The 13,908-nt window shown below is 37.0% G+C and overlaps 1 protein-coding gene across 1 annotated transcript in view; it reads left to right on the top strand.

The window, feature by feature from the left end:
- The window catches only part of PDE11A (phosphodiesterase 11A), a gene marked incomplete at its 3' end in the record, with an annotated part of 409,287 nt that overhangs the window by 257,514 nt on the left and 137,865 nt on the right, over window positions 1-13,908 (top strand). Inside the window, exon 10 of the mRNA XM_082841569.1 lies at window positions 12,594-12,644. Within this exon, the coding sequence (XP_082697695.1) occupies window positions 12,594-12,644 (51 nt within the window). The remainder of the gene's footprint in view (window positions 1-12,593; window positions 12,645-13,908) is intronic.

Here is a 13,908-nt window from a genome sequence, read left to right as displayed (position 1 = left end):
CTTTATCCACTCATCTGTCGATGGACATTTAGGTTGTTTCCATGTCTTGGCTATTGTGAATAGTGCTGTTATGAACATAGGGATGCATGAATCAATATCTCTTCGAATTTTAGTTTTTTCTAGATATATGCCCAGGAGTGAGATTGATGTATCATATAGCAACTCTATTTTTAGTTTTTTTGAGGAACCTCCACACTGTTTTCCACAGAGGCTGCACCAATTTACATTCCCTCCAACAGTGTAGCAGGGTTCCCTTTCCTCCACACCCTCTCCAGCATTTGTTATTTGTAGACTTTTTAATGATGGCCATTCTGACTGGTGTGAGGTGATACCTCATTGTAGTTTTGATTTACATTTCTCTAATAATTGGCAATGATGAGCATCTTTTCATGTGCCTATTGGCCATCTGTATGTCTTCTTTGGAGAAATGTCTGTTTAGGTCTTCTGCCCATTTTTTGATTGGGTTATTTGTTTTTCTGTTATTGAGTTATATGAGCTGTTTGTATATTTTGAAAATTAAGCCCTTGTCAGTCGCATCATTTGCAAATATTTTCTCCCAGTCTGTAGATTGTCTTTTCATTTTGTTTATGGTTTCCTTTGCTGTACAAAAGCTTATAAGTTTGATTAGGTCCTATTTGTTTATTTTTGTTTTCATTTATATTGCCTTGGGAGACTACCTAAGAAAACATTGGTACCATTTATGTCAGATAATGTTTTGCAAGTCCTCAATTCATATTTCTTGATTGAATGGATGATTCATAATCTGGACACCTCAACTGCATGGATGCTATGCCCTGACTTACTCCCTCAAATCTAATCTGATCTCTGTAGCCACCAACCTTGCCCAGACAGGTTAAAAGTTGCCCTTTTTCAGTCTTACTTTTGGACTTCCCTTTCCTCCATGGCAACCGGTTGCCCTTGTGGCCCCAGTCAGTTTGACAGTGGCCCAAACAAGGCCCGGTCCCTTCTTATTCCTTTTACTCCAGGGGGAGCTCCCAGCAAAACCACGCTGCTTCAAACATAAAGTTCTCCATGGTGTTCCTGCATAATCAATGCAAATAAGCAAGGTATCTCTCTCCCAAATTATCAACCGTGGTAGCCTTGTTGATTATACAAAAACCACGAGGGGAGAGGTACAAAATATAAATATATATAAATATTCAATAATGGGCTACTTGGAAGTATGGCAGTAAGTGAAATCAGATCACTAATGGTTCCAGATATTTAAATTATAGATTTGAAAAAATCATTGACATATATTATAGTTGTTTTAGAAACAGAAATAACTAATCGAAGTTGCTCAGTTAGTTCAAAAGAATGCTATATTTTCCTCTGTTGCTATTAACAAATAAAAAAAACAAGTAAGCAAGGAGTTCATTAGAAAAGCATTTGTGAAACATTAATATACTTAATAACCTACATGATTAAGAAAAACAGCCTCACTTTAACATATAGTGTGGAGAGTAATGTAACTGTGAGAAAGGAAACATTTATTTTGAAACAGTTATAAATTATAGTCCAATATGCATAGGTATAGAGTTATAATGAATAACACTAAGAATTAATCAAAAAAACCTTTTAAATTTAAGTGTTAATGGCTGAGATCTTTAAGAGAGACAACTAAAAACTTTTTAAAAATTAGAAGAATTATTGCCACGTGCAACTTTTTGAAAAGAAATAGGCTGTTTCCTTCACCCTAAGGACATTGAAGTGATTGAAATTAGTAACTAAGCAGCTCTAAAAGTTATGGAACAGAAATAACCCAATAATAATCCTTCACTTATAATAATTTTCTTCAATAGGTATCAAAGTGTGTTTAGTCAAATCAACAGTATTTAATGGCCATACACTACATGTACTGTATCTGTTAAATATAGAGAATTTAATAAGGATATACTATAATCCCACTTATTTGGAGAGCCTGCCTACCAAATTACAACTCTTTGAAATACAGAAGAGAATCAGGAAAGAAGCAAAAGTTGAACAAACACCATAAAATCCATATACTAGAGTTCATATATTGGACTAATTTGCTCTGATTTCAAAAACAGTTCTAACACAACTTGCTGTTTGACTGCCTAAACCATTGTGGTAATCTTTAGAGTTCATCACAAAATATTTCTGATTCTGCCCCTGCTGAGTCCATGGTAGGGTTACACCTTCCACTCCCTTGAAGTTAAATGGAGCCATGGGACTTGCTCCAGCCAGTGAAATGTGAGTGGAAAATGCAGATATTTCCTGCCTTTTATTGATGGGGAATCTGAGACTCTTAATTATCAGGTTAGATAATTAAGCCAAAGTTACAGGGCTAGTGGACCAGGATTATGACCTCAAGTGGTCTAACTCCAAAGCCCCTGTACTCAACCAACAAGCTATACAGCTTCCTAATGTTGGTGTACCAAGTGGTGAAAAATTAACAAAAGTACTAAATGGAAGGAAATGGCCTGCCTTAAGAATGCTATAGATAATCCATAAAGCAGTTAATCTATGTAAGCAAAATCAAGGACTCCTACTGACTGACCCCTATAGACAAGGAGAGAATGAGGTCATTCTGCAAACCAGTGCAGTTCAGGGGATGAATTCTGATATCTGTGCTCAGAAGTGTCAGAGAGTTGACTTACATGATGACATGATTTTAAGCAGGATCTTTACCAAATTGCTTTCATAAACCAAAGTGTTCTAAACATATGCACTGAAACTAATTTCACAGCATTTTTCATCTCTATTTTCAATGTGATTCAGAAATGAAAAGAAAGATAGTTATGAAAACTGTAACTAGCAAAATAAAACTAAGGAGACAGTTCTAAACCTCTTAAAAAGAGCTATTCAAATCATACTGGTATTTGGGAGAAGACCCAAACAACTTTGTTTCTTTCCTCTCTGCTCATACCAACATCCAGCTGATAACCTCCCCTCTAACCCAGACATCTTTAACCTGGAATCCATGGATGGGAATTAGAACAGTGCTTCTCACAGTGTGGTCCCCAGACCAGCAGCATCAGCCTCACCCGGGAACCTGTTAGAAATGTAAATTCTCAGGTCCCACCTCAGATACACTAAGCCAGGAAGTCTGGAGGCAGGGCCCAGCCATCTGTGTTCTGATGCATGCTAAAGTTTGAGAACCACTGAGCTAATGAACAGCTTAAGAGACATATGAGAACTCCCAAAGTGTAAGAAGGTGGGCGACATACTATCTAACTTAGGCACTGGAATTCTATGGGAAGAACCTTGACAAGCCCTCGTGGGATAGTAAAGATATGAAGGAATAGATTTTGACCACCTCCAGAAACCAGAGGGTGTGGAAAACCATTCTATATGAGAAAGGGAGATAATTGTGTTATTCTACATTTGAAATGGAGGAATAGGGGAGAAAAAGTAAAAAGGAAGGTTATATTGGAGAGAAGCCAGAAAAATGAAGAGAGGCTAAAAGTTATAAGGTCAATGGTCAGTGAAATGCCCCATTGGTGGAAGGACCAAGAGATGTTTTGAGAATGGCGAGGCTGACATTTTATTGGAAATCATGAAACATCGTCATTTGTTTCCAGTAAGAAAGAAAGAGAAAGAGAGAAAAAAAGAGAAGAAAGAAAGAGAGGAAAGAGAGAAAGATAGAAAGGGAGGGAGGGAGAGAAGGAAGGAGGAAGGAAAGAAGGGAGGAAAGTACAAAAAAAAATCTTCTTCAAGATCTGCTGAACTCATGAACGCTTGATGTGAGTGGATCTTTTTGTGGAAATGGAAGCGGAGTTGAATTTCACATTTTTGTATGGTGATTATATTGCAGATACAGTACAAGAATACATAAGAATTTGAAGGTCAAGGTAAGAATATAAACCTGCCAGGAATTTGCAGATATTTTGAAAAAGGCTTTGAATTTCCACAGCCTTTTATAGTTTTAAGGGTTCAAACCAATTTACCTAGATTTTGAAAGATGAGCTTCAGTTGACACCTGAATTGCAGAAATCTGTGGATGGCCTAGGGTGGCAAGCCCTGTTGAAGTTTGATGTTGTTTTGTTTATTTATTGCTTCTTAACCAACTATCCTGCAATTTAGGGTCTTAAGATACAAAAAAGGCTCCTGATCTTATAGGTCAGGAATTCCAAAATGGCCGGGATAGGTGGTTCATCTCTGATCCACATGGGTCAGCTGGGGTGGTTGGAACTGGACAGTGCATTTTGAGATGGCTTCTCCAGTCACTCACACGTGTGGCTTCGTGGTGTTCTTGGCCTCTCTCTCCTTGTGTTTGGTATTTCATCCTTCAGGCATCTCCATGTGGCTGGAACTTCTCACAGGGTAAATAGGCCTTATATACAGCAGCTCAGAGCTACGAGGGAGAATGTTTCAAGGGCTGGGATATAGAAGCCTCCAGTCTCTTAAGGCCTGGGCCCAGTGCAGCTGGCACAGTATCACTATTACATATTATGTTACTAGTGAACCAGTCATGAACCCCACCTAGAGTCAAGGGGAAAGGATGTAGACTCCACTTCTCATGGGAAGAGTGTCAAAGAATGTGTGGCCTGCTTGATCTGCCATGGATAATAATTTGGATGTAGTTTCAGAGTACCTGTTAATTTTCAGGATTTATATAATACAAGATAACATTATCCTCTGGAAAGTGCACAAGTACCAATGTTTAACAACTTATGAGCAAAGAGTGAAAGATAGTTTCGGTAGCTACCAAAAGAATTATATTCTAGTGTTGTCATTATATTCTAGCTAATGGGTAACGTTTATAATAATGACAGTATTTTTAGGGCTTACTTTTCAAAATTAGATTGAAATTTGGAGTGTGATTATAAATATTAACATTTTAATCTGGTAGTGACATAGAATGATTAAATTAAATCTTTGCTTTGGGTGAAAAAATAATGTGTCTCTCATCCTAAGTTGAGGCCTCTCTCAAACCACTGGAGAAATTGACTCTGTATCTTTGAATGAAATGTAAAAATGGCATGTCTGTTCTGTCAAGAAGATTAATTAAAAGAGAATCCAGGCAAGATGGGCAGGTCTCATATTACCCTAGAGGTCTTTTTATGTGGGGACACTGTTGTCAAGATAGATTTCAGTACAAGAAGCTCTTTGGAAAACTCCTTTTACTCATATCCCCCTAAACACAATTTAATAGATGCTTTTATTTTCTTCCTGTTTCCATATAACAGGAAGCCTGCTTTTTCAAAACCAAGACAATTATTTTAAATACCTAAGAAGATGGACCCAGTAAGAACTTGGTACTTTCTTGTAATTGTACTTTCTTATACCTTCTACCAGCTTGTCCTACTGGTCAAATGGAGAACTTTTAGCCTCTTACCTGAGAAGGTCGGTCACTCTTTCTTATATCACAGAGGGCCAGTGGCTGGCTACAGAGCTAATAGGTTTATTGCCAGTAGAAATTTTACCTAATACAAAATGAAATTGACAATCAAAAGTACATCTGTGTTTTAGGTGTATCCCTAATCATTTAAATTTAGACATCCATGATTTTCTCAAAATATATTTTGCATCACTTTTCATCAATAGAGTCTGGATGAGTTTGATCCAGAGAGTCATTTCTTATATTCTGATGTTTTCAGTGATTGCAAATACATAGCACACGTGCCACCACTCTTCCCTCCCCAATGCCTATGGAAGACATCACTAATCAATCACAGCGTACTTTCCTGCTGAGCTCCTCCTTAAGCCTCAACAATCATTTTCAGCACAGTGCTTCATACAACTACCAACAATCAAATAAAACTGAGGCCTCCAATAAAATGTATTTTCCAATATGGGAAAAAGAAGACCAAAATATCTATCACAATGGTTTACACATAGTAGGTACACCATAAATATATGTTGATATGAACTACAAGTGTGGCCCTTGTTTCCTGCACATAGTATTTAAAAAGCAGCTGACTTTAAAGTCATCCTGACAATTGGCTCTTTTGTTTATTACCCCAGATTCTGCTGTTATCTTTTATTCTACTTTAAATTCAGAAAGGTTTTGTCACTTTTAGAATTTTAAAAATATGTTTTATGACAGATATAATCCAAAGGGTGTGATAACAGATCACACAGCAGATGCACTTATTTGAAGTTATCTTTTTGAAACATTTCATTCCATTAAACAGCAGGCAGTTTCTTAAATATTTGACAGTAGAAACTGATGATTTCTCAGTTTCTCTGCATTCATTCAGTTGCAGTGTCTTTGAAGCCTACCATCCTCTTGTTAAGAAATCCTGGAGAATGCTTCTTCACTCAGTTAGCACTTCCATCATGTCATCGCAGGTAAATTGACTTTTCATTGCTGTGGTTCGTCACCATCCTTGGCCGGAGGCCTGCTGCTGATCGCTAAGTTTCTTTACTTCTTTGGAGCTCATCAATATAAATTATTTGAATTTTATTTCAGACCACCTTAACTTAATTCTGTTATCAGTTTACTTTCCAAGTGCCACCAAGTGTCACTTTGCCACCTGAGCCATAAACATATCAGTAAATATTCATGCCACCCGAGACAGCCAGTCTGGGTCCTCAGCGAGGTCTGTGTTCCTATTCCTTGTTAAGTGGTTCTTTATGTTTGTGCTCCTGGCAGCCAGCATTTGTAATGGTCCATTTCTCATTACAGGAGCAAATGGCTTCCTAGATTCACAATAAATTAACATTCAATACTACTGATGTGAGAGATTTGCCCTCAGCTACTTAGGGGCAGTTCCTGGGATTGCAAGGCAAGCATTTGGCTCTGGTCTTGAGCCGCACGTGGCGGAGGGCAAGGCTTACTACAGTGGTCCTATTTCATAGCTCTGCTCATGGTTTTTCTTTTGAAATGTAGTTAATGGTCTTTTCCTGCTGTGGAGACTCGACACAAAAACATGACTTCTTCACTCTGTTGTGCATGAGTCTGATAATTGCTTTATTTTACATTTTCTTGCCTCTGTTTCTTTGTTTTGCTAGGAGCAAGTTCAGTCCAAAAGGTAATTGCAGTTGGTAGGGTTTTGCAAATAGTGATTTATTTTTGGAACTATAAAGATTTCTTAATAGAATCTTTTAAAGTAAAATCTAGTGAAACTGAGTCACTAGATTTTACTTTAAAATATTTTCTAAATTAATACAGACACAAAAGATAAATCTATCTGGGATAGATATTTTCTTGCGAAAGTTTAATGTTTGTCAAGTGCTCTGTGGGTCAGCTGTTTACTTTTGAATGTAAATGTTATACAGATTTTATTTAGCTGTCAAACAAAATTTGTGACTGTGTGTGTTATGGCTAAACTCTCATAACCCAACAACCTATGAGGAAATTCTTATAAAATTAATGTAGTCTGGAATCATGGAGGAAGCTTTAACTTATCCAAAAGGGAGGGCTTAACAACAATAGTAGTTTAAAAAAATAAATTCTTTAATTTGTCATTTTATTCTCAACCATAGAAATTTGCCTGATCTTTAGTCATTAGCTGTGCCATATGGTCACTCACACACACACACACACACACACACACAGAGTAATGATTCTCTTTGGAATATTGGTTATGCCATAAGTAATCAGGATTTGTTTTTGTTATATTTCCTTCAGTGGCATCCATAGATTTGTCACAGATTTTAGATTAATGAGGTTATTTGGCATTGCTGAAAATATTCTAGACTGAAGATATTCAGTAAGATTGCCAGATAAAATGCTGTGAAGAAAAAGTCACTGGGAATTGCTGTGGGGTTGGGGTTGGGTGAGGAACATGAATATTTGGGAACATGGTGCAGAGTGTTCCATACTTGTTTCTAGCCTTCTTAATTTGGAGAAGTAGGGCTGCCAGGTAAAAACACAAGACACCCAGTGAAATTTGAACTTTGGATCAACAACGAATAATATTTTTAGTAGAAGTATGTCCCAAATAGTGCAAATATTAATGGTTTGCTTGAAATTCAGATTTAACTGGGGGTCTTGTATTTTTGTTTGCTAAATCTGACAACCCTACCTACACTGTTCAGTCTATGCTCTAAGACATATTATGATTTTTGTTGAGGAAAAAGCATAAATTAAGGCCACTAATAATAGAAGCAGAGAAGCATACAAGAAATAGAAAGATTCTTTTCTTTTAAGATTATTTTCTATTGCATGATTCATTAAATATTTACTGAGTGCCAACTAAGTATCAGGCATTCTCCTAGGGACAGGATACCCACTGGTGACCAAAACCATATCTGATCCTTGCCTTCATAGTGCTTCCAGTTTCTAGAGGCTACCTGCGTTTGTGGGCTCGTGGCTCCCTTCCATCTTTAGAGTTAGCAGTGGAGTTTCAATATTTCTCACATCACATCACTATGAGTCTGACTCTCCTGCTTTCCTCTTTGACTTATAAGGACCCTTGTGATTACATTACGCTCCTCTAGATAATCCAAGATAATGTTCCCATCTAAGGGTTAGCTGATTAGCAACCTTAATTCCATTGGAAACCTTAATTCCCCCCTGCCATGTAACATAAATATATGCACATGTTCTAGGGATTGGGATGTGGATATCGTGAAGGGGCAAGGAGCATCATTCTGCCTACTACAGATGGGAAAATCAACAGGCATGTTTAGATGTGTTAAATTTGAGATGCCAGTGAGTCAACCAAGTAGGAAGTTAGCGATGTAAGCAGCACAATATGTGAGTTTGAAGCTCAAGGAGAAATTAGCGCTAAATATGGAAGTTGTCAACCTATAGATGATGTATAAAGCTGTGAGTGTGTATGACATCACTGAAGGAGAGACTGAGCCCAACAAACTTCTACATTTAGAGTTAAAGTAGAGGAGACAGACCAACAAAGAACACAGAGAAAGAACAGACAGAAAAGTAGGATGAAAACCAAAATAGTGTGGTGTCAAGAAAGCCCCGAGAGGAGATTCTTCAAAAAGGCAAGAGTGATCACCTGTGCTCAATATTGCTGCAAAAGACATTTGCAGATTTGTCCAGCAAGATTTGGATTTGGTAGCAAGAAACTGAAAACCTTTATACAAGCTGTTTCAATGAAATTATGGGGGCACAACCAAAACTGATGCAGTTTGAGGAGTGAATGGTATGTGATCACTGACCACAGGTGATGAGGAAAAGTCCTGTGTGTCCTCACAACCTTTGTAGATGCTTGTTAAAAACAGTGAGGTGATCACATTTGATCAGAGACTTTACTACCGTAAGAAGCTAGGAGCTAAGCAAGATCACTTTTGTGTACTTCTATCTAGTCAGGATTGTGTGATAGCTACATTGATGGTTTATATGAAAGGGGTACAGATATTGCTGGGTTCCCATTGCTGTGCTCTGTGTGTAGAGCAAATCCAGAGGGTAACTGGAGCAATGAAACATCTCCATCTTCCTGCTGCATCCCAGGAAACCCTTTAGGACCAAACAGCAGAAACTGCTTGGAAGGAGAAAAATCAGAGTATTCTGTGGCAGGACTCAAGAATCCCCTTGTCTTGAGGAATCTCAAGCTTTGCTGGCTTGTTGCCTTTCTAGGGAATCTTAGAGGGGACAATGCTACATCCTCCCAGACTGTGGTTTACCAAAGGGCCTGCTCCTGCAGGAACAAGGTACTCTTATTAGCTGATGATTCCTCCCTGCTCATCCACAAGAGACTGTACTTTTTCAGAAGAAAGTGGCTGTGAGATTCTTGTGTGAGGTCATTCTCCCGCTCCCTTTACTGGTTCTCAGAGTTTTACAAAAGTAAATGAGTTCTCATTTACTCTCAGCACAAAAAGACTCAAAGGGTAGAACTTATTGTTAACTTGGTCAAATTAGATAGAATAAGTAAATTCCTATGAACTGTTAACCAAACTTCCAGAAACGGAGACCTGATTTAAATAAAGAGGCATTTACTGGGGGTTTGTTAGGACTGCAGCCCGGGAGACACAGATTGAAGAAGCACTTGAATTGTGTTCCACTGGACTACAAAATGGACAAAGCTTATAAAGTCAAGAACTGCGGAGCCACAGTTAGTTACATGAGTTGTTTACCAAGAATTATAATTGGAACTGGCAAGAAGTAAGGGTGCTTGTTAAGCAAGAATTGGTTGGGGTCCAAAATGGTTGCATAGTTACAAAGGGGAACAACCTTGAGACCAGCTAGCAGATGTTGTTTTTAAAATGGCTGCTGTCCTTAGGTTTGGTATAGTTCACAGAAAGTTCAAGTTCTCAGTGGTGCAGAGAAATATCTGACACCAGATCCTCAATGGCCGCCCAACTCTATTTTGTATGCCTGAACTATGATTATTCCATTATGGTATCAGTTTGTCATTAGACTTAATAGATTGGCAGGTAGAGAGGCTTAAGATCTCAGAATGAACTCCAAAATGATGTTGGCTCCAAGTTTTGGCTCCGGAAAATTTAAGAATCATAACAAAGTAACCAAGGCATTTATTTCATTAAAGTCTTAATCTCACATCATACACAAATTTAATTTCAGATGTATCATAGACCTAAACAAAACTATAAAACTATACAATTTGTAAAAGATAGCAAAAAGTATGGATTCACAACTTTAGGATAGGCAAAATTTCTTAGAAAGGACACATAAAAACAATACAATACACAAAAACTGACAATTCACACTTGATCTAAATTGAAAACTTTTGTTCATTAAAAGAAAATTGGGATATATGTATATGTATAACTGATTCACTTTGTGTACACCTGAAACTAACACAACATTGTAAATCAACTATACTTCAATAAAAATTTTCAAAAAATAAAAATAAAACAAATAAAACTGCTTAAAAAAAAGAAAGAAAAATTGTTTGATAAAAGGGTACAAACTTTCAGCTATAAGACATATAAGGTTTGAAGATCTGATACACAACATGGTGACTAGTTGATGACACTACTGTATAACTGAAATTTGCTAAGAGAGTAGAACTTAAATGCTCTCACAAAAAAAAAAAAGATAAGTATGTGAGGTGATAGATGTATAAATTAACTAGATGGTGGGAATCCTTTCACAATTAAACAAAAAAAAGAAAGAAAGAAAGAAAATAATAGACAAGCCACAGACTGGGAGGTAACATTTTCAAAACATACATCTGACAGAGGATTTGTATCTAAAATATACAAAGAACTACACTTCAATAATGACAAACAAAACAAAAGAACATGTTAAGTGGACAGAATTCTTAATCTGTAATAATTGTCTGCTTCACTCATTCAAATAGTTTCAATGTAGTGAAGTTAATAGCTTTTATTATTTAAAAAATAATAATAAAGGAAGTAAGTAAAGTTGATTTAAATAAAGGGAGTGGGTAATATGCCTTAAATACTAAAAGCCTGGCCGCGCAACACCCGGTGGCAGAGATTTTGAGTTTCAGGGGAATTTTTCTGTAAAGTAAATAAAGATAAATTTTGAAGATTGAATCTACAGAAAGAGACTTGTAAATAGTAAGAAGTTTTGATGGCAGCCAAACTAAAGTTTACCACAGTAAACTATGAACCAAAAGAGCAAAATCTGTTCAGTTATGAAGATGCTGGCCCACACTCCCACAGCTGGGAAGCGGTAGAGCCCTGGCAGTCGGGCTCTAGAGGCTGTGCTCTAACCTCTGTGAGACACTGCCTCCACTGTGGCTCTGCTTCTATCATACGGATGGTACATAACTTGGGTCAGTGTTTCTCAAAGTCCTTGGTCAATAGGTTATCAGGTTGGAATGTTCCTAGATTAATATATCACCTAAAAGGAAGTTCTGTGGCTAGATTTGGGAAATGCTGAGTTTAACAAAATAAAATGTGTTATTTCGCTTTTCAGGGCCAAACATGCACTGAGATTCTCTAAGGTTGGTAGTTGAAGAGGGAATTAGCTTTTCTCAGATTTATTTGTTTGAGATATGTATAGATTAAGGCTGGGACTGATAGCGTATATATAATATATACATTACGTTTGTGCCTGCGTAAGTATGTACACATACCTTATAACATCCAATACTGACTCAAGCAAATGTGAGTTTATTAGTTCTACAAAACAAGAAGTCCGGGGCAGGGCAGTCCCTGGCCAGCCTCATTTCTCTTTCCCTTTCCACTCTAGACCTATAACAGGCTGTCAGTAGGACAGGGAAATAAAATCCTCTTACAGAAAGCATTGCAGATGATTGGGCATAATAATGTAATCTTTCCTGTACAACAAAAGCAGGCAAGTGAACATAGACCAGACATGGAAATTGAGTCAGCAAGCTACAGTGTTTGCCACAGTACACACACACATGCACACATACACTTGCGCACATACGTACATGCACGCACACACACACCCCACCTTTTAATTTATTTGTGTTCCAAAGCATTTCACAGGACAAGTATTCACATCTTTGGGAACTGTGGTCTTGAGCCACATTATGTCCCTTTGATAAAATAACTACTTATAAAAACATCCTGATATAAAATACTTAGGCTTTAACATGGGCTGTTTTTCCATTCCACATTGTAATAGATTCCACTGTAGTTGCACAGATGACAATCTGTGTCACAGACTGTTACTGGAAATATCTCGTCGTGCATTAGCATTCACTGTTATGTCAAGGTGATATACATGAACAAAATTTATTTTTAAGCCAGGAGAATTTCAGAAAATTGAATCATGTCTCGTTATTAAAGTTTCTTTTCCTTTTTTTCTGAACCAGGTGCTATCTTATCATGCAACATGTTCAAAAGCTGAAGTTGACAAGTTTAAGGTAAGGGAGCAAATGGTGCCCTAATGGTGCATAAAGTTAAACTTCCCAGGGCTTTCGGACCCTTTGTTACTTGTCTCTAGAACGAGGTCTGCCCACTGAATGTTGGGGGAATAGAATTAGGGGAAGGCATGTTTGCATATTTCAGTTTTAGAGGGTAAGAGGGACTTATATAGAGCTGAATGGCCCCTTCATGATCATTTAAATGATTCAGTATTTCTTTCTTTCTTTTTTTAAGTATGCAGGGTATCAGAAAAAGATCTGTGTAACATGGTGAGAATCAGGATGCCTGCTTTTGGCCTCAGTCTTACCTCTAACTTTCTGTTCACTAAAAAATCTTAGGGCTTATATCTTCATCTGTAAAAATAAGTGAAGAGATTAGGATAATAGTAACTACCATTTACCAAGTGCTTACTATGGATCAGGTACAATACAAAGCATGGTGCCAGTGAGGTGACAGCTGACAACAGGGGAAGGAGACAGAACAGCTAAAACCACAGCAGTCAGGGTCCATTTGCTGTAGAGATAAACATCCTACATACCACCTAGAATATGAGCACCAGCAGGGCAGTGCTTTTTGTATGTTTTGTTCACTGCTCTATCTCTACTGCCTTTCACAGTTCTTGGAACATAGTAGCACTCAATAAATACTTGTTGAATGGTTGAATGAATGAATGATTGAATCAATCCAAAAAGCATTAGTGTTCTGTAACTCAAAACAATTAGTCATTAAGAAAATGTTCAAAACATGGTTATATATAAATTTTTATATTTTATGTTATATACATTTGATAAATATTTCCATCAAAAATATTTAAAGATCTTTTACTTTAATCAAGTTCAGTTACCTAGCAATTCTACTTATGGAAATAAGTTTCCATAAACATTTTACTGTTTTGTGTTTTATATTTTTACCATTTTATAATCATCTTAATTGCTAAAAGATGAAAGGGGCAGGTAGGGAGAAATACAGTAAAGCTCATAATGGACTAAATATGACTGCAGAAGCTATGTGATGGGACATGTCTAGAGCTAGAGCAACCAAAATCAATAGATGTCTACTCTCTAAAAGTATTGCCCTATGTTCAGGCTTAATTCTTTGCTTAGAGTAAGGCAAACACCATTGTCTTGGAATTTGCCATGCTTTTTTTATTTTTAGTTCACAAACATACTAAAAACATGAAGTATTTAAATCTGAGAAAAAATGGGTTATTTCATCTTAAAATGATCAAGATTATTAACTAAAGTGATGTATTCCAGATTTTAT

This window comes from Leucopleurus acutus (genome assembly GCF_964270905.1).
Source record: "Leucopleurus acutus genome assembly, chromosome: 6".
In the NCBI taxonomy this organism is placed as follows: Eukaryota; Metazoa; Chordata; class Mammalia; order Artiodactyla; family Delphinidae; genus Leucopleurus; species Leucopleurus acutus.
The sequence above is the reverse complement of the archived record's forward strand: the minus strand, read 5'-3'. Positions and strand labels throughout refer to the sequence as shown.